At 43.3% G+C, this 21,630-nt stretch overlaps 2 protein-coding genes across 6 annotated transcripts in view; one reads left to right on the top strand and one right to left on the bottom strand.

The window, feature by feature from the left end:
* Positions 1-21,389, top strand: part of zbedx (zinc finger BED-type containing X) — a 69,214-nt gene extending 47,825 nt beyond the window's left edge. Inside the window, exons 1-5 of one of the 5 annotated variants that reach the window (XM_025064263.1) lie at positions 3,228-3,356; positions 13,275-13,580; positions 13,952-14,096; positions 15,045-15,227; positions 19,575-21,389. In XM_025064263.1, the coding sequence (XP_024920031.1) occupies positions 19,716-21,335 (1,620 nt within the window). In that variant the 5' untranslated portion in view covers positions 3,228-3,356; positions 13,275-13,580; positions 13,952-14,096; positions 15,045-15,227; positions 19,575-19,715 and the 3' untranslated portion in view covers positions 21,336-21,389. Of the gene's footprint in view, positions 1-1,038; positions 1,116-3,227; positions 3,493-13,274; positions 13,581-13,951; positions 14,097-15,044; positions 15,228-16,403; positions 17,522-17,584; positions 19,244-19,574 lie in introns of those variants that run through there. The other 4 variants (XM_025064262.1, XM_025064265.1, XM_025064264.1 and 1 more) reach the window with 4 other exon arrangements.
* On the bottom strand, positions 1,039-16,184 carry cacng4b (calcium channel, voltage-dependent, gamma subunit 4b). The gene is made up of 4 exons (XM_008329655.3): positions 15,845-16,184; positions 5,541-5,624; positions 4,317-4,457; positions 1,039-3,587 (listed from the first exon to the last, which is right to left on the bottom strand). The coding sequence occupies exons 1-4, from the start codon at positions 16,065-16,067 to the stop codon at positions 3,064-3,066; spliced, it is 972 nt and encodes a 323-aa protein (XP_008327877.1). The 5' UTR covers positions 16,068-16,184; the 3' UTR covers positions 1,039-3,063.
* Positions 21,390-21,630: the final 241 nt, after the last annotated feature.

Genomic DNA, 21,630 nt, shown 5'->3' with positions numbered 1-21,630 from the left:
GCAGCTGCAAAGACTCAGGGCAACAGCCGGCAGTGGACGGCGTTGTCACAGTGTAGGGATGACCACGATAATAAAGGTGAATGGATTTAAACCTTTATTACAGTATTGTCTACATTGTTAGAAATGCCACTGGCGAGCTTGCAGTGCAGCGACCACAGCCGGTACGATGACAGAATTTGGCTCAAATCAGGATTGACACTTTGAAACTCAGCAGTGATTAACTTCAATTACAGCTGCTGCCTTCACTCTCAGCTTTTTGATTTCAGGATGAAAAACAACCTTAATTGGTGGCTAATTTTACCCGTTGCAGAATAGATTGCGCAGTCTTCAGAGGGACCTGCCTGTGTTCATTCGCTAATGACAGGCTACATCACTCAAGCTAAATTGGATTAGCCATGCCCCCCGGCCGTTTCTATGAGGGTCACGTTAATATTCCTCTCTATGACAACGGCACCGGTTACTCTGCGGGCTTACCTCGGTGGAGACAACATCGCCGTCCTCACTCATCTCCAGCAGAAAACCATCAGGGCACTCATCTCCATACAGTGAAGGTTTAGGTGGACAGTGGGCGGGACTGTTAATTGCATTTTAATAGGACTGATTGAACAAAAATGTAATTAGGTGGAAATTACGGAGGACTGTTGTTGCTGTTGTATTGAAACACAAGGTATTAGTAGAAAAAATAATTTCCCAGAGGTCAATAAACAGCTTCCATTCATTCAGTGAAAATTTCCCCAGTTTAATTAGACATACAGTATCAGAGGGTGGATGTAGTTTGATTGATTTTGTGTGTGTGTGTGTGTGTACGAGGCACATTTTGAGCACAGTAACTTTATTTAAAAAACAAACCATATTTTACTCCACCAACAGAAACAACTATTGATCAAATTCAGAAACACCTACAAGATCAAAGTTAATACTATTGTAAGGTTTGAGCAATAATTTGGAATTGAGTCATTCAGTCATATTTGGTGCAAGCTTTTAACATCACTGCACAATGTTTGACATAGTAATTGACACTGTGATTTAACCCCGTAGATTGGAGGATCAGGGAACAATCAGGCGACACAGTGGGGAGCAGGAACAAAGATGGAGAAAGAAAATCATCTTTTACAGTAAGTGACAAATTCAGCTTTAAACCCCAGAAAGATGATACTGCTAACATTTACTGCTAATGTGGACGCCAAGAGGAAATCAATCCCAAAGTAAAGTGCTCTTTTATTTTGTGCTATATGGCTGAATTTTAAAACATTAACTCAAGTACACAGAGGAAAAACTATTGTACCATTTCAGCCACAAGAGATTACTGAGAAATTCCCCCTTCATACTTAACTTGCTGCAATAATTGGTAAATATGTAAAACCTCTGAATATTCTGGACCATATTTTTGAATTATTTTGAATTCTTGAAATGACAATAACCATATATTTGCGCTGTCCAGTTTTGCACATTTTTATTGTATATTTATGTACATTGTATGGCTGTACAATACAAACAGACACCTTGGAACTTTTTTCCACACACTGGAATATAAAAGTGTGAGAAAAGCACAGTTAATACAATCAAATATATATATATTGAATACTGTATATTATATACTGTATATGTATGCATGTCTTTATATATGTATATATATATATAAACGTATATACCTGTATATACATATAAAAACACACACATACATATATATACATACATACATACATACAGCTTGTCTGCTAAAATCAGAGCCAACTGAATAGCCCTAAGCAAACATTCACAGCATTTTCCTAACACAGAAATGGCATTTGTCATTTTCCACATCATTCCCATTACTGCCGCAAAGCCTGGATGAGACCTCGAAAACATTCAACCTCCGACAGCAACACAGCTTTTCCTGAGAGAACGGAAAGAACAAGCAAAGATGGACATGCAGGGTGACAGCGTGCGCACACACACACACACAAACAGCCTCTCATGCCTTGTTATGAGAGTGGAGTCCCCCGGGTACGCGGTGGCAGACAGCTCCCTGTTTCCTCTGTCAGACAGGGCCACAGTTTGACACAGGAACCAGGAAATGGCAGCCGGATTGACTCACAGGCAGAGTGACAGACAGACGTTCGTTCTGTGATTCAGTCTTATCCTTATCTATTAGACAATCTGGAAGCCGTGGCTCCGTTCAGAGCGAGGAGAGTCCCGACTAGTGCCCTTTTTTTCAACAGTTCCGGGGACGACCCCCTTTTGTCAGCTGCTCTTCTCAGACACGTACACAATGTCCAGTCCATCGGGAGATGGAAGGATGGCAGACTGATATGAAAGTGAATAGAGCAGAGGTGTGTTCCACTGACAAAACAAACACCCTGTTCCTTCGTAAAATGTCGGGGAAGAAAAACGAACGGAGGAATCGTCCAGAGAGTGAAAAACCCTTTCATTTTGTTTGACTTCTACATTGAGCTCAGTTACTGTACATTCACCGTGCTACAAGTCAGTAGCCAAATGTCATATGGTGACTCAGTGGGGAGAGATGTTTAAAAAATATTTTCAGCTAAAAGCTTCTTTTCACAAGGCTTGATTTTCTAAAGGATAAAAGTAAGAAAGGGGCTTTGTAGGTGAGGAATCCCTCCTGATGATGTGGAGAGATTTGCAGTTTAGCACCTTCAAAAAATAAAGTACAGGTAGAATAGTACACTGCCAACTGACACACGATGCTGCACTTTCAAGTTACCCTGCAATGTGTAGCAACCACAGCACTAAATATTGCACAAACAAGAGTAATAATTCACACACTGATCATTTAAACATTTGGACACAAAATATCGGCTACAGCACAAACGGTTACATCTCTATTCTGCCTGGATGGTGTCAAAAAACAATGTAAATAATCGAGTCTCCAACAGCCGGTCTGCTCTTCTGCTGAACATCTACTCCTGCCCCTCTGGCCTGTTGTCCAGATGGAAGGTCTCTGAAATCTGTGCCTCTGTTCTATGGCAGGCCTTCACGAGCCTCCAGGCTGCAGCAGGTAAGACCTCTGGCTTTTTTCATCGTCTTCCGTTGAACTTTGAGAACCTCTCACTGTGCCACCGCTCACACCGGTGTGGTCCTGCGATTCACGCTGTCTTTTAAATCGTTAGAAAAACAGTTATGGACCTGGAGGAACTCTGCAGCCGCATCGTGCTCAGGACTATATGTATTCTCCGTAACACTGTCCCTGGCCAGGGCGTACATGGACAGCTCGTCCAGCGGACCACTGGAAGATGGCTTCAGGCCCACCACGGGTGAATTCTCCCTGGACGCCTCCGTGGAGTGAGAACTGGCGTGTGACGTCCGCCTGCGGTAGCGGAAACTTGGTATCCTGGAGTAAGGGGAGGAGGATGAAAGTGAGCGGATGAATTCGCGTCTGGCCTTCCAGCGAACTTCTTTGTTTTTCTCGATGTAGATGTTGATGGCCAGAACAGCCACGGCCTCAGCCACGATAAAGGACAGAGCTCCAAAGTAGAAAGACCAGCCGTAGGAGTACGTGTACTTTTTGTCGTCGTCACCGCGTTTTTCATTGGGGTCTCCTGCATTGCTGGAGATGTAGACGATAATTCCAATAATGTTGCTCAGGCCTGATGAGAAAAGAAAGAGGAAATTATTTTATCACTTGTGCTCACGCTCTTTTCAGTGTCTACAACAAACAAACACTAAGTTTGTTTTTAGTGACTAAATCATATCCTCTGAACAAACAAACACTAAGTTTGTTTTTAGCCTCTTTGCTAATTGCTGCTGCTGTGACTAAATCATATCCTCTCTGCTTGTCAAATATATTTTTTGGACTGCGACCATGTTGTCGTCCTCTGACACGGTGTTAAACATCCCTTCAGTAAAGATATATTGTGCTAGCTCCTGTTAGCTGTTTTTAGCTCCCATGCTTATGGCTCTTCTGTGGCACAGGATCCATTATTATTGTAAAACATTTAAAAGAAAAAACGTTTTTACTTCATTCTTTTTCTCCTCCTGACTAACATTAATTCCAGCCACTAAACAAGTCAACACACTGAACCCCTTGTACTTCAGCTACAGTGTGGTCGCCCACTAATTACAGGTCTAATCACAGCCCTAATCACCCCTTGTGTGTGTTTGAGATGTGATGACTGTATATCCCGACCGTGTTCAGTTGGCGCTAAGGTTCGCCCGTGATGATTACAACAGTGATGAATTGCAACAGAGTTACCAGAGGCTGCGACTCATCCAGCCGCCTTTGTTCATTAGTGCAGCTCCGGCTCCTACTGTAACTCAGCTGCAGCAGCTCCGTGGTGCTGCTACAGCTGACAACTGCGTCCACGCCTCCTGCTCACCTGCAGCCACAAAGAGGATTCCCGCGCTGAGGACCACGTTGTTGGTCTTGTTGTAGAGTCGTCCGACTCCGACACATAGCCCGCCCAGCATCAGCAGGATGGTGCTGAGGATGGGGAACACACTGGAGGCACGGACGATCCCTGCAGAGACAAAACAGCTCATTAACCCAAATCTAGCCGCGGGAAATCGTTTTGATACAGTTCATTAACCGATGTGATTGGACAGTAAACAGGTTAGTGTTAGTGTGTGCGAGTACAAATGAGTAAAATCAACCTGTCAGATAACATCAGATTAACAAAGGAAGCATTTCATAAACGACCGTCTGAATTTGGATTCGGTTCAATAATTTGAGTTTTCATGACTCTGCCGGGCCCTCATCCTTCCAGCTGCAGCTCCTCTCCATACTTTTTTGGGAACAATATTATCATTAGTAGACACTTTGGGGGCTTGTTGTGATGAAGCTTTTCTAATCAGCCGTGGGATGTAACAGAAACGCTCACAGACTATCACCTGTTATAAGTTTTTTACAAGAATGGAAGGACAGCGCATTCGTGGAGCCTTCTGCTAAAAACACTTCTTTTACCGAGTGGTTCCTTCTTCTTTGTTCTACTCAGTCCATCAGGAAACTGCAGAACATCGGCTGCGTTTTAGTGAAGTCTTTTTAAAATACCTAATTACAGTTGATGTTAGAGCTCGGCCTTTTATAAAAACCAATTTTCACAGTGAAGTGCTGTGATGTTTTAAAACAGCCCATTGCCTCCGATAGTTGAATGTTGAATACATTTGTGCCAGCAGAATTGTATTAATCAAAAAAAGAGCGAGTTGTTTTTAGTTTTAATGAACCGTTTACAGTACAGTGACAGAAACATTTTTTAAACTACAACAATACAACTGATAAAACGGACCGACTTGTTAAATATTCATTATCAAAGTTATAGTTTTTGTTAATAATATCAACAGATCAAACCAATGGTTGAGGTCATGGGATTATACATGACCTTTTTACTAAAAGGTCGTATGTAAGAAAAACATCTAACACAAAGTCCGACCTTAACACAATAAAGTCAATCTCCTCCTGTGATTGGAGGTTGATCCCGCCTCTCCCCCTTAACATTTAACTTCATTCTTTGCGATTGAACATTGTTAGAAATAGATAGTTTTCACAGGAGCAGACACAGAGGCTGATGGGGGGGAGGGAGAGGGAGGGTGGGGGGGGCACTTACGCAGCAGGTACTCAGAGCTGTCTGTGTCGTAGTCATTGTCATCAGGGAAATGGTTGATTCTGTAACAGCTGCCTTGATTGATACCTGCAGGAGAAGAAGACAGAAATTCACTGAGTGACATTTCTGATTTAGCAGTTTCTTTTGTCCACTAAATACATATTTAACCTGAAGCTGAGACGGAGAACATCCACATTTATCACCTTTTGACACAAGTCCGGTGTTAAACTGGATGTATTCTCTACTTAAGGTCACACTTTAGCTTTAGTAAATTTATCTTACTCTGTTACGTGTATCTGGTAAACGGTGTCCACTGGATTGAGATGTTACAGCGTAGTGGTCTCAGACAGAATGGGGAACTCTCGAGGTGAAACTCACTGGAGACTTAATCTGTATTATCTGACTTTGTAGCGATAAAGAAAATGGACATTTATTGATTTATCTGAACAATGAGTAAATCTCAGACAAGTGGGATTTCTCCTCAGCAATTTGATTAACCAATGTTAAATGTTGCTTATTGCTAACACAAAAAGACGGCTACATTTTTTGCTGTTTTCTGAACACTGAACTGTTACATATGGATTTCCCAAGAAGTCAATGATTTTCATTTTATTTTTATTGTATTTTATTATGAAAAGTGCACCAACGTTTATGGAAATTCAGTTGTAACTGACACATAAAAATCATTGTTTTCTGTAACAAAACCAACCCTGTTTTTTAGTTTTTGGCACATTTTCATAAATAATGAGGGCACATGGTAATTAACCTCAGCCACTGACAGTGTCCGGCGTTGCTGTTTAGAGATCAAAAGCCTTAACCCACTACACTCAGAGGTTTCTAGCACCTTGACCTTTGACTTTAACCCTTGTTCATACCCGACCACCTACTTGAACACCTGAACAGGGAAGGCATACAGGCCAAAGCTCAGTGCACACATACTGGCAGGAGAACATCAGTGTGGGTGTGGGTGGTGTTTCCAGCATCAGTGCTATGCAGTTGTGTGATTAAGATCTGCTGCCCGTGGGGATTTAAAGGGCCGTGGCCCGTGTCCAAACCATGCCTGGGTAAATGGCTGAGTGCTGGGAGAAACAAGAAGCCTATTTGAACAACAAAAGACTGTATGCTTTTAATGCTGAGCTGAGATAGAGCAGCGGAATGGAGTGGGGGTGAGGGGTGAGAGGGAGGGAGGTGAAAGCCTGTGGCAGTAATTGAGCGGGGGTATAAACAACACCTGGTCTCCAGAGGAAAATTGTTGGGGGGTGGGTTTTAATGGATGTGCTCTGTGTGGCGATTATGGCGATGGTGGTGACGGTGATGCTGTGAGCTCTCTGGCTCTCTTTTTTATTCACGTTTGGTCCGTGAACACCTTCAGCATGTTAGTCATTTGGCCAAACATGCACATTGTGGTTTTTTTTTCAATGAACAACATTGAAAAACAATACTACAGTAATTATACTAATATAATAGTTAGGGATGAACTGATTCAAATACCAGTATCTCTATAGACGATACTATACGTGTGTGTACAGTGGAATTACTGTATATAGATATATATATAGAGAGAGTGTGCTTCAGTCTGTGTACATGCATTAAAATGCATTAGCATTTTTAATCTGATTAATTTCACAAGTTAATTAACAAGATTAGCGTGTTAATTCTCACAGCCCTAAAAAGATATTTTTACATTCACATACAGGGTTTGCCTGCGGTGGGTCTCGAACACAGGTGGTTATTGTTGCATTCTATAAAGTGACTGACTATTGACTGGGACTTATTGAAACTTTGTCTGTGTCTCTGCAAAAAAAAGTCAAACTCATCTCACTTGAACTCACACCAATCCCCCCCAAACACAAAGACAGGTTTATGTCCGGTGTTCAGAGCTGACTGACCAGAGTGTAAATGTCAACCATCCCATTAACTGACAACAATGAGAGGCAGGACGGTGTCTGTGGTTTTGATTTCCCAGGTGCTCGTGGTTGAGCGACCGGCTCAGCCGTCACTGTCTGTGTCACAGCTTTTAAGGACAAGCTTCCATTAACTAGGTCTGCCGCCTAATAAGGGACATCAAATTAATTAGCGTTGAATCAGTTGGTGGAAATGGAGCACAGGGTTCTGTTTCTGTGTCTCGTCACTGATGGAGCAAAAGGGGTCTGCGTACTATTTTAGTCGATGAAGTGAGACTTTTTTTGCGCCTGGTGACACGAAGACGACAACAGAACTACAGACGCTGCTGACGACTTGATAATTGCAGTGTAAACACCACATGTTGGTTCGTCGCTGCTTTTACAAACCTATCCCATTGTCAGCATGGAAACCATAGTGTGTGATCCTAGTCCGACAAACTGTTGAAAAATGGCCGCACACATAAAAACCCACCTTTTCACTGTGAGCGCTGACGACAATGATTCATTTAGACTCACACAGACTTGGAGTCTAGACTCTATCTACTCCGGCTTGTCTGACTCCTTCTTTCATCTTGTGTGTGTGTGTGTGTGTGTGTGTGTAGAAGGCAATATTGCTTGTGATCTTGAATGTGATTATAAGCCTAGGCCTCGAGGTCGGTGATTTATGACTGACAGTTATCAGCTCAGTGTCTATGTTTAGTTTGTGAGTGTGTATGTGTGGGGGTTTTTGCGTGTGCATGTCTGTGCATGTGTGCAGGCATTGAGATTTCTTTTTTTTTTTATTAAATAAAATAATGTCCCAAATCCTGACTATCTGCTGCAGGAAGGAAAGGAGATTGTGGAGCAAAGGAAGTGGAGATTAAACAAAGGATGAAGGCGCAAGGAAATTAAACGACAAAGAAAAGAAGAACAAAGGATGATGGGGAAACTGATAGAGGCAGATAAATTGACTTGAAGAAGAAAAATAGTGTCAACGGTGCAGAAACGTTAAATGCCCAATAGAAAAGCTGAAGGACAGAAGTCCTGCAGCACAGACAAGAACATAAGCTAATTCTAGCCCCTCCCCTCGTCCCATGACTGAAGACACACTGACAACTAAAATGTGAAAGCCAGTCACTCAGGCAGATCCTGCACAGCCACAGGTCGAGGTCATGTTGAAGTGTCCAGAGCAGGAGCTCCAGTTCTCCCTCAGCTGTCATCACGTCTCCACATTGACTTTATGTCTAATTTGTGGCTGTCAAACGCTTAAAATGTGATTATGGGAATGTGAACAGCTTTTACTGCGTCTGTTGTGATGATTATATGCAGCAACTGACATTGCCTTCGTGGAATAGTTGTCCAGAATTTGATTTACGGCTACAGTTACAGTTATAACTGCCACATCAACCTGTTAGGTACTGTGGTCGCCTTCGACTTATAGAATAGTGAACGTATTTTTCTGGTTGATGTAAATACAACTGTAGATTTCCTAGGAGCAGTGGGGCTCATGTAACATGCTACAATATGTTGAGTATATGTTCTCTATCGTCTTCTTATAATCAGAGGGTCAGAGGTTCGATTCCATTTAGAGTCCAATGAACCCTAGACTTCTGATTGTACCCTGCTGTGGTCAGAGGCAACTGTCTGTGTCTGTGTCTGTGTCTGTGTCCCAGCACTGGAGCCAAGCCTGCGTTAATGGGAGCAGTTGTGTTAAATATAGGGCGTCTGATTTAAAATCTGTGCCAGATTAACTTCATGTATTGCCTGTGAGTGAAGAAGAACGAGGGAACAGCTGAAAATTAGTCTTCAGCTTTTCATCGTTTGTCACAAAAGTGGTTTTTAAAAAAGATGTTGAAAAAGGATATTTATGCCCAGCTTTACACTGCTGAATGAACAAATGATTTCAGTGACTGTTCAACAGTATGACACTCCTTCATCTTCACCAACTTAAATGTTAAAATGTTAATACTATGTGACTCTGGATTGTGCTGTTAGAACTTAAATGTTAAAATGTTAATACTATGGCACGTCTCTAACACCGATGTGACTCTGGATTGTGCTGTTAGGAGAAATCCTTCATCCAGATGGTCTTCATCGATTGTTAGCCTTACTGTGCTGGTTCCCAGTCTGGATAAATACTGTCAGGAAGCACAAAACTGCTCCTGTTCAACTGTGGGGTCGAGATGATGTGGCAGCCCCTGAAGTAGGGAAAAGGATCAAATTGATTTTTATTTCGTGGCTAATCCTACCCTAAATGTTTGGGTTTTTTGAGGGTGACGTAGATTGAGAAGTGACTAACCATGAATGTGGATGTAGGAACTCAGTGATATAATCATCAGAGGATAGAAAGAATCAATGTAAATGATCTTAAAAATGTAAAGGTGCTGACGGTGGGACTGGTGGTACTTCCTGATTTGTAGTGGATTCTCCCTGATAAAATCCTGGGTAATCCCGCTAGTGTAAAGAGATAAAATTGTAGATTAACCTTCAACAAATTACAAGAGAAATAATGGGCTCCCTGAGTCTGACTGTAGCTGAAAAGCCCCACGCTGAGCTTCTCTTCTGCTTCACCATAGTAACCGCTGTTAGTCTTTAATAAGCTCATTTACATAAACAATCGTCTCAAATCCTTTTGACGTCTTCATTGTACTTTGGTTGCGGCCAAATGAAAGACATAACCCCGCCCCCCCTCCTCGGCCCACCCCCTGATCAGCCATCACTTAACTGGACATGACTGCAAACAAACACGGACACATGCATTAGGCACACACACACACACACACACACACACACACACACACACAGACAGACACGCGTTCAAACGTACACTTACAGCGGCAGCAGCTGTCACAGCAGAGGTGCCAGTGACAACAGGATGATGCAGGTTGTCATTATTTTGAATTAGCTCAGCCAATAAGGGAGCGGCCTCGCTGGAGTACACCGACAGTCGCTCACTGTCTGTACACTCTATCATGACAATGAGCTCCGTGTGACACAAGCCACAACCGGCACACTCTCACATGTGCAGGCTGACGAACGAACCAGTCAGATGTGACGGTAATATTACATTTCACTTGAACTGCACAACTTCCCGGGTGCGATGCAACATAACAGATTTTCAGCAATTAGGAGCAGCAACACCTCCTTCTGTTCCCCCCTCTGTTCCTGTTCTCGCTGTTCTCAGATCTGTGACGAGACACAGCAAATAACAATCTGCAGTTTGCAGCAGGTGAGAATATTAGCTTTTATGAAACTCAGCACAGACTCTGCGCCGTTATCCCAGCTCCAAATCAAACGCAGATGCGCACTGAGACTTGGCAGTGCATGAATTCATGACTGTGAAGACAGTGGATGCCAGAGCAGAAGATAAAAGCATCTGTGTAATCAAACAAACGCTTCCTTTGACAGTCAGATGAGGATAAACCAAGAGCAGTTTGGCCGAGGCGTCGGCGATCCAGTGTTGATATGAACGACGGCGGACTAATTAAATTGTCACCAGGCTGTAATTTGGTCACACGGCTCCACATGTGTAGCCACATTGTGGAGAGAAAATTAAAAATTGTTGACGTCTGTGGCACTGACACTAATAAAAATGTACAGAAACGACGCAGGTTGGGTTCATTAAGTTAATTGGAGACTTGATAATTACTGTTGACACAAACATGAGTGGGAAAGGCTGACTCACTGTCACAGTTTGGTGATCCTTCCCCGAGCCCCCAACAACCTTTAAAGGTCTAGTGTTCAATAATTAATTAAATGTAATGGTGAGACGACAGGTGAGGGGACTCGCTTGTCTCTGCACAGACTCTTCTGCTCATTAGGAAACTACGGTGGCCCTCTCTGACCAGAAAGTATGTAATACTCACAACGGAGTCCACTCATACAGCATGTTCAGACTAAAGAATGTTGCTGGTGTTAGTTTGCCCCAGTGCTGAGCGATCCCTGGAAAATGAGGGAAAAGAAAGAAATGTATCCCCAAGGTCTGGTACAGTGGACGACAGTGGTCATCAACTGACGACTGGACTCCAAAATAAACATCAAATAATAATGTCAGACAAAAATGTGATACTGTGGTACTTGACCTCAGGTGTACCATGTCAGCAGATACACTTGACCTCAGGTGTACCATGTCAGCATAAATACAAAATACACAAAAGAGCAGGCACAAAATCCTGAATGGGCTTGACGAGCAATTGGTGCAAATAAAATCAGACCCTTTGTTCATTTGTGAGAGTAGAAATTCCTGATCTAATAAAATGTATCGCAGCTCAACACCTGACAAATGTATAATGATAAAGCGGTGAGAGCTGTTGGGAACACCTGAGAGTTCTGTAGTTATTAAAAGCAGAAATCCCTTCAAACGATGACATCTCCGTTTTTGACTTGCCCTCGTTATAAATCAGTGTTGGTACAAGGCTGATTGAACTACATATTTGCTGCAGCTTAATTCTTGGCACACACACACGAGTATATTCAGCATTCGCTGCTTCCATCCTCAGTCAAAGCTGGTTTTTCACTCCGCTACAGTCTCCACATGCTCCATTTTGTACAGAATCCTTTAACAACCCGGCACACGAGCCTGGGCTGGAGACTTGTAAGCTGTCAAACTTACTAAGTAGTTGTCAAACTCAAATGCTCTCTCGCTTTCGTTACAGTCAGCTGTCACTTCAGTGGTGTAATCGCACTGTGACTCATCTCTGCCCCCAGAGGCTTTTGAGAGTTTGAGTCTACAGGACTCTGTGCTTTCACCAGTGAGGACGAGGAAGATACATTATAAAAATAGTTTAATGTTGGCTTTAACTGAACAAATGTCAAACTCTTGGCTGTTTGCTATGATATGTTGTCATTGTTAACATACAAGGTTCTCAGGGACCAGAGTTTGGTCTGGACAGGGAATAAAGTCCAGGCTATGGGGTCATTCTGTCTCTTGGAAAACTAGGTTGTGTGAACGCAGTCTGGTCTGTCTACATGGTGTTCTCCACTTCCTGTTGATGTCAAAAAACCCCTTTTTACAAGAGCCTGTTTTTTTCATCATTTGATAGAAGTCTCTCCTGCTTGAAGTGTCTATTGTTTTAATTGAGGAGAGGAGGACAACAGGAGAGGAAAGAAGTAATGAGAAAAAACAGAAAAAGGTTAGAAAGGAGGACGGTAAAGAACAAACAAGCAAAAGGTAGAGAAGTGGAAAGGAAAGAGGGGAAAGGAATTAAATGGTAGATGAAAGAAGGGGGGAGGGAAAATACAAGTAAGAGAGAGGAGAAGATAAGGAATAATAAGGTAGAGGGATGTAGAAGAGATGACGGATGGAGGGGACAGAGAGAAGAAGGGGAAGAGTGTGTGAATCTAGACTTGTACAGGAACAAATGAAGTGAGTGGAAGTTGGTGTCCTGCTGCTAAATGACTGCCCCTGCATGGCTTCCCAATTGTCACATTTTAATTACAGACATGGTGGAGCATGGTGGAANTCCCTCGCCCGTCACTGTCTAATGCCACCTCACAGACACGAGCTGGCAGGAAAACCCACCTCTGCCTCTGTCCACATCACGCTGGGATGTTTACTGTAAATACCTGCTAATTGAATTATCCATTAGGTTAGTTTTTTCTTGCTCACGACCGGTTGCATTTACTGAAGTTGCACATTAGCATCAGTCGCAGATGTTCCGCCCGTAAAGGGAGGGGGGGGCGAGGAGGGCACTCCTTGGCCTGACGACATCTATGTGGGAAAACAAAAGCTGCATAACCCAATCAAAACAGCTGTTGAGAAATGGAAAGGACTCCATTACAGTGACCTCACTCTCTCTCTCTCTCTCTCTCTCTCTCTCTCTCTCTCTCTCTTTCCCCCTCTCGCTCTCTAAAGTGGATTCATTCAATGTATTCCTGCCTGCACCTGAAATGCCACACGCTGCTGCTGGAGGAGAGGAAGAGCTTGTTGAGCAGAGCGAGTGGAAAGCACAAAAGCACATTTATTACAGGGTGGTGAGAAGAGTGATGGGCCGGAGAGTTCAAAACAGTTCTGCTGTGTGTTTAACAACAACACGTCGGTGCCTGGAGAAAGACTAGACGCAATCTGCTCGGCCAAATGTGGTGATGTTTTCCGCAGAGCTGAGAAACACACAGATCTGTCCCCGTCAATAACCCTCTGTTTTTGTCATCATAACCGGAGGTGTGTGTGTGTGTGTGTGTGTGTATGGGGAGGGGGCTCTTCCTATCTTGTCTTCTCCTCTATACTTATGAGTCTCCATGACAACAGAGCCACCGTCCAGTCGCGTGTAGCTTCAAGCAGAGCCACAGAAGTGAAACTGTTAACACCGGGGACAATGATTTGATCAGCTGCTCTTTGTTTGGGCAAATGACGCCTTCATAAAGACGTCCCAGCAGCACAGAGCAGGGTCTCTTTCCCCGGCCTCATCAACATCGATTCACTCTTTACCGTCATTAATCCACTGTCATTACTCACTCCTGCATTATTTCTGCTGGGAAATCATGTTTGACATAATAGTGGCCTAACATCTGTAATGTCCTGTGTTCCCCTAGAGTCTGGGAGGACGTAGTGCACGCTGTTCCTCAGTCTGTGTCCCAGACAGGAGCCTGAAGATGAGCCTGGGACACTATAGTTTGAAAACTACAGTTTTAATAACAGACCCCAGTGGACTCTGTGGTGTTTTCTAAAGAGTCAAAAGTCAGTCCAAAAGTTTCTTATTTAAGCAGTGTTTCCTTCTTTATAGAATTCATGGCGATGTTTTTCACACCAGGTCACCACCTTTGACCATTCTCTGCCTTGTCTGAGGACTGATGTCCACTTTCTAAGACAAGGAAAAATGTTCTTGCAGGCAAGTCAGAAACTTTGGTTACTAAAATTTTGAGAGTTGAGAAAAAAACAGTCCCATTGAAACTCAATGCACCTCAACGCCTGACAAAGATATCATAATAAAACTTTTCCTGTTCAAAGAAAATGAAACACTTAAATTTGTTTCGATTGTTAAAATCAAACACATCTTGGAAAGTATCTTCGATTGTTAAAATCAAACACATCTTGAAGTGTTTGTCTTGAAACTTTTTGACTCACAGCCAAACTTCAGTTCCACCTCATCCCAAAGAGTGACAAATTTAATAATAAAATATGCCCTTAATTACCACAACAACTGGATCATTTCATGTATTATTACACACACAACACAGTTATCTTTTGCTGTAGCCCATCAGTTTGTTGTAGAATGACTGCTGCAAAAAAATTACATATATAATAAATACATATAAACGTGACTGAGTATAAATGTCATCGTACTGACAAAAAATCAAAAAGCATGAAAATATTCATTCAAGATGTCTATTGAATTAATCTTGGCCTGTAGAATATATTGGTGAATTCTCAAGTCAGACTCTGTGTCTGAGCTTCTGGACAAATCAGTCTCTTTCTTACAGGTCTGTAATGATTTAATTTATTTAATCATTAAAGCTTCAAAATAAATGCCTTACATTTTATTTTGAAACTAAAGGTATAATTGAGATGTCACTAAATATTGGTCTGTTTTTGTTCCTGTGTACTTCTCTACTTTTGGTGATGTGTATTTTTTTTATTGTTATTATTTTTTTATCAATTTTCTGTGATTATTTTGTTTCCTGGCAGATGTCTGTTCCATGAAGCAAACCATCCAGTCACATCCACTCACGTGAGGGCTGTGGCCAGGAGTCGTGGGGCGGCCAGAAGGGAAATTGCCTCAATGAATGAGAGTCTGTCTGCCTCTGAATTAAGACGTCACAGTCAACGCAAAACTCAAACACCGACTGCGTAAAACGGGTTCCAGATGGGGTAAAAACCGGTTTGACTTTTTGTTTGTCTCCAAAATGCAATTATTTCTATTTTGCATAGCCATGACGTGAACTCAGAATCGTCTATTTTTACATCACTGGGCATGTTTCCATAGCAATTCCACGGATGTTGCCAAGCAACAGCATCGGATACAATGAAGACATGAATGAAAGTAGACCTATAATGTGCTCTTATGGTGACTTCACAGTGAATGGACTCAGACGCGCCTGTTTGGCATCCGTTACCACAGCCCGGCTCACTGTGTGGCTGCTGTGCCAGAACAGTGCGACTTAACAGTTGGCACTCAGTTCACAGCGTGTAATAATCCTGTAACTCCACTGTGATCTGTCACTTTGACAACACAGGAGATGTACAAATAGGTTCTCTTCACTCACATCACAGGTTTTTGTTCAACACCATGTTTTTATCGTGCGCTTTTCTCCTGATCTCGCGTGCGTAAAAGCACACCGAGGTCTGTGCGCTCCGTGGATGCATGCGCGCACCGCGGAATAAAAGAGTCCGGAACTAAAAACTAGTGGTCGGTTCAGAAATATCAATAGTCTACTCACAGAATAGGCCTTTGTTTCACTATCAAACTGAAGTGACACCGAACTCACCTTCAATACAGCAGATCCTCCACAACCCGGAGTGGGTGAGATCGCCTTTCTTACTTTTAGGCTGCGACTGGTTCTCGTCCGTGGAGGCATTGGTTGCGTTGCAGATGTACGCCCGAGAGTAGAGCCAGTAGTCCGTGCCAACGGCGATGGTCATCAGACTGAAGGCGGCGAAAGCGCCCACGGTGGCCAGCAACGTTTGAACCCCGCGGTCACACCAAGCCATGACGCTTCATGCCTGTCCACACCGGTCCAGCGTGTACGCACCGGAGCGCGTCAGGGCGCGGATGCTGTGGTCTCTCTCTCTCCTCCTCCTCCTCTCTCACCCCATCTCTCTCTCTCTCTCCTCCTCCTCCTCTCTCACCCTATCTCTCTCTCTCTCCTCCTCCTCCTCTCTCACCCTATCTCTCTCTCTCTCTCCTCCTCCTCCTCTCTCACCCTATCTCTCTCTCTCTCTCCTCCTCCTCCTCTCTCACCCCATCTCTCTCTCTCTCCTCCTCCTCCTCTCTCACCCTATCTCTCTCTCTCTCTCCTCCTCCTCCTCTCTCACCCCATCTCTCTCTCTCTCCTCCTCCTCCTCTCTCACCCTATCTCTCTCTCTCTCTCCTCAGTAGAATATTTAACCCGATGCCAAAACTGTCTGTTGCTGTGAAAATGACAAAGACACTACAGTTGTCTTCACCTCAGACGCTCCACACAGGTTTGAAGCGCACGGTGAAGCCCCTCGGCCCACTGATGCCCTGATTAGGGCTCCTTCGACCCGTTCAATTCCCTTTTTCTATATTCCCTTCTTTTTTTTTGTCGTCAGTCACTTTTCCCTCAGTTTTCACCAGGAGTGAGTCTTAACAGCCAAAGCGCGTAACGTCAACTGCTCCACAGCGAGACCCCACCCTCACCAAACCTAACCAATGGATGACATGTGCTGTTGGGTGGTGGAAAGGGAAGAAAATCAAAGATATCCGTTGGAAACTGGATCGCTGTGGGCTGTTGAATATATGGAGATTATCCACACCAGTGTTTATGAGTCAAACAATCAGTGTTGGGCAGGAGATACGTGGACACCCACCAGTGGAATTAGTATTCATGAATATAAACGGCCAGAGTCAGCTGTTACTGGGGTGAGGAGGGTGAGGAGTGGGAGAAAGAAGTAACAGTGAGCTCCGAAACAACGGATAGATAAATAACTGAGAGAAGGATCTGTTTGTTGTTTGTATTGGTGTTCAATACTGTAGAGCGTTTGAATGAAGAACCAGTCGATTCTGATGCTGATGAAATTATGCTCAATTTTAGACATACAGTGTTTATTAAATGGACTAGTTAGTTATAATTTGAGCTTTTCACCTCAAGAATAACGTTTTGACAAAACTTGATACTGAAAGTAAAATGTTACGGTAGAAAACAAAAGATTTTAAAATATATATGAAAGAGATTTTTTTAAGAGGGGCTTCTAAAGAACCGTGGATATCAGCCAGGACCCCAGTGGTGGTGAGAGTAGAACAGAACTGTGAGGTTACAGAGCCAGGAATTGGTACTTCTGCTAAAGAAAGATCTCTAAGCTGAGGTGAACATGGATTAGCTGAGGAGAAGACACATACTGGAACCATATAGAGAAAATAACAAATATGTGATAAATATATGACAATATAAAAATTATAAACACAGTTAAAATATAAACATAAGGTAGACATACAGAATGACCTCTGACAAAAACACAGAACAACGCAGTTAAAATATAAACATAAGGTAGACACACAGAACACAGAACAACATTGTAAGAAACAGGGCTCAGTGATTTGTAAACCTCTGTTTAAAAGACCAAAGAAAAATGAGCGATTCTTACTGAAGTGACCAGATTGAAGAGCATTAAAAATAATCAGAACAAATGGCCAAGTTGAGCTGTTTGGAGACAAGGACAGTGAGCCAAGGTTGAGAGGGTTTGGACGCTTGCTATGGATCGGGAGTGTGTTGTGTTCTGGACAAATGATGATAGAGAGCGAGCGACCAGACTCCAAAGAAGACAGATAATGGAGAAGATGAAGACATCAAAACAGTTGTAGTGACAGTAGAAGAGGCGTGGGGAACTGAGCTGGAGCTGAAGATTTATTTTGGTGAACCTCAGAAGGACAGTAATCTGCATTTGCAAGTGACAAATACATAATACATGAGCATGTTACCAAATGTCACCTACAGTCACACAAATACTTTCACAGACTTTAATCAGACTGCTGACAAATTAGTTGATTAAACCTGCTGTGAAAAACAGGATGAATCAATGTCAGTACTAATAAAACTCTCTGTGGCAGATGGAAGACTTTTAAACCAGCCTAAAAATTAAAAATAAAAAGCATCTTCTGGCAACACAGCTTACAGGCTTTTGGTGTCAACAGATGTGTGGTTTCAACACAAACTTCAGGATGAATCTCCAATTTATTATTCCTGTTGTACACATTGGTTAAATAAATAACAGATGACGTGTGATCAAAACAACCTTGCTTGAACAGTTCACTGTACAAGAAAATTCCCTCAAAATGCATTACATTACTGTTTCTTAATCTTGTATTCTCTGAGCACATATTCTGAACATATTTATCTTTATTATATTTTTTTATATATATTTATACATCTTATTCCCGTGTGTTAGTATAATTTGTTTACTATTTTTCTTTATTTCTTGCCTCATCCATCCTTATTTGTCCTTCTCCATTTTGCTTTTTCTATAATTATCTCCCAAACAAATAAATACACAAGAGTTCCTTTCGCGTGCAAACAATAACATTGTTTTGTAAACTTTAAAGAAAGTGCCCAAACCGCACCAAGTTAAACATCCGTCTCCTCCTGGCGGCGCCAGCTCGCTGCTGCAGTAAAGGGAATTGTGGTAGGAAAAGGGGACTGCATTTGCTCTTAGAGCAAAAATGAGAAGGAGTAGTCTCTGACGTGATCATTCAGCGCCACCGTGTCGTAGAGCGCATGCGTGTTTTAACTTACAACGGCCGTATAAGCAGTGACTGCACATGCGTTTCAGAAAGCGTGAGAGCCTTGTCCGCTCCTTGTGTTTTTCTGGAAAACAGCTAAACAAAAGGCCTGCCCCCTTTTTCATGGGCCCGACTCCATTGCCATCGTTACTTTACGAGTAATCACGATTACTTACATCGGATTACTTTTGTTTATTAACATTTCTAAGCATCGCTGACAGTCGAGGCAGTGTCCGAAATGGATGGTGACCACCAGGAGCAGAGCGGCGAGACCAAGTCGGCCATACATTCTTGGCGTTATCGCCACCATTTCACGTACAAGGCAGATCAGGGGAAAAATATCATCGTCCAATGTAATCTGTGTCTACCCAGGGTCAACCTGCTGTCCACGTCGAAAACCTCAACATCAAATCTAAAGAAGCATTTAGACGTGAGTCCCACCAAGTGAACAAAGTGGTAAAGTTAATGTGTCGTGGAGTTACACAATAAATAAACAGGGACACTTCAGACTAGTAACGTTACATCCGTTTATCCGTGTATCCTGCCGTTTAGGAGAGAGAAACATTTCAAAACATATGGAAGATATTGTGTCTTTTTCACACTTTAAAGAAACATTTCAAAACATATGGAAGATAATGTGTCTTTTTCACACTTACACTCACCAGTTTACAGTGCTGTAAACTTAGGACATATTAATGATACACCTCCAGTCACTAACACTTAATCTGCTGTTTTATCCTGTTCTCTGTTTTATCCTTCAGAGATCACACTTGGGCTGTGAAGCCAGTCCTGATGTCAAGAGAGGGAGGAAAAAGGAGGAACACAACGGAGAGGAGAGCAGGCACTGGCAGCTGAAGAAGCTCAAAGCAGAAATCATCTCCAAATGCACGACTCAGGCAAAGATGGACGATCTAATCTTCAACTTCATGGTGGAGGACTGTCAGTCATTCCACGTCCTGGAGCAGCCTGGCTTTAAGAAGCTGATTGGAGGCCTAACTGAAGGGCTGAAGTGCATGGACAAAGGAACGCTGTTTACCAGAGTCGACCAGAGGTTCTCAACGATGCGGGACAATCTCATGGAAAAACTCAGTAAAGTCCAGTACGTGTGCACCACAGCTGACATCTGGACGGCCAACAACAGGAGCTACTTTGGAATGACTTGTCACTGGATCGATGAGGATTTTTTAGAGAGAAAGTCTGCAGCTCTGGCGTTCCCACGGCTGCAGAGCAGGATCACGTATGACATCGCAGCTGTACGAATACATGACATACACGTGGCCTTCAACATTGAGAGCAAAGTTCAGACCACTTTCACCGACAACGGCAGCCCATTTGTTAGTGTGTTTAAAGAGTTTGTCGTGGACGGTGAGGAAACTGACGATGACATTGGTTTTTATGAGCCGGTCAGCAGCATCCTTGAAGGAGAGCCTGAGGAGGACCTTCTCCTGTTCCTGCCTCCACTGCAGCGCTGTGCATCACACACTCTGGAGCAGATTGTTTCGGAGGACCTTTATCAGGCTCTGTCACAGGGATCCATGTGTCAGCTTTACTTTAGCACAATGACTAAGGTGTTTGCCATATGGAGCAAATGTCACCATCTACAGGTGGGCATGGATGCTGCAGAGCAGATAGGAAAGATGGCCCTGACCGTCCCGGCTGTAATTCGTTGGAACGTGGAATTCTGCGCTTTGCAGAAGATCGTTTCACTCACTGAGAGGGAACTCACAGAGCTGCGTGCCCGCCTGGAGATCCCACACCTGCAGCCAGATGAGATGGCTTTCCTCAAAGAATATGTGACTGTGTTCCACCCGCTGGCTTTTGCACTTGAACTCTTCCAAGCAGAGCAGAAATGTTACCTGGGTCTGGTCATCCCAACTGTTCTCAGTCTGAAGAACAAGTTGAATGAGCAGAAAGATGCTGCAAAATATTTCAGTGGTGTCATCAACACCATTGTGTCAGCTATCGATATGCGCTTCCAAGAACTGTTTGCCAGCCGAGAAGCGCGGATAGCAACAGCAACCACTCCTCAGTTCCGCCTGTGGTGGATGCCTGCATCTGAGAGAGATGAGATGTGCTCCCTGCTGGCCACAGAGGCCTCGCAGATGGAGCCAGGTAACATAGCCGAGGCGAACACAAGCCATAATGTATCCACCATCGAGTCAGAGGACGACTTCTTCGATTATGGGCCCGTGAAGCCAGCAATACAGATCCCACAGAGAGGTGTCATGGAAGAGATTCGCAAGTACGTCGGAGGAACCGGAAAGTTCCTGGACTGCCTGCAGGAGTTCCCCAGGGTCAAGCAGCTTTTCCTCAAATTCAACACCACCCTGCCTTCCACAGCGCCTGTCCAGCGCCTCTTCAGTCACAAAGGGAACCTGGTCACATCGCAGAGGAACTTTCTCACGGACGACTACTTTGAGCGTATTCAACTGTTGAGATACAACAGCAACGTGTGCTCGTTGACCACGGTCAACTCAGTGCAGTATCAGGGACACTCTCACACTCTCAGTTCTTCACACTGATGCTTCCTTAATTCCCCTTTGGGATCAATAAAAGGTATTCATCTAACTATCTAACTGAATGAACAACACTGGGTTTGAATTCCTCCAGAGACAAACTGAATTTTTTTTTTTAGACTGCAAAATCCTAATGTGTTTTGTAATGTCACACTGACCTAGTTTTATAAATGTAGCTCCAGTTAACACTACAGACTAGATTAACAATGACTGTACAGTTGTGGCAATCATTAACAATGACACCTATGGACATTTTAATGACCATCCATTGTGTGTGAATGTTGTGATTGGATGTAGGTTA

This window comes from Cynoglossus semilaevis, chromosome 17 (assembly GCF_000523025.1).
Source record: "Cynoglossus semilaevis isolate Cse_v1.0 chromosome 17, Cse_v1.0, whole genome shotgun sequence".
Classification (NCBI taxonomy): domain Eukaryota; kingdom Metazoa; phylum Chordata; class Actinopteri; order Pleuronectiformes; family Cynoglossidae; genus Cynoglossus; species Cynoglossus semilaevis.
This window is presented reverse-complemented; position numbering and strand designations above follow the sequence as displayed.

Excerpts from the sequence above, each read along its gene's own strand:
- cacng4b (XM_008329655.3), bottom strand. The coding sequence starts at position 16,067 with ATGGCTTGGTGTGACCGCGGGGTTCAAACGTTGCTGGCCACCGTGGGC. Across the intron at positions 5,625-15,844 it reads GAGGATCTGCTGTATTGAAG|GTATCAATCAAGGCAGCTGT; the intron begins GTGAGTTCGGTG and ends CTTCTCCTGCAG. Across the intron at positions 4,458-5,540 it reads CAGCTCTGAGTACCTGCTGC|GGATCGTCCGTGCCTCCAGT; the intron begins GTAAGTGCCCCC and ends TTGTCTCTGCAG.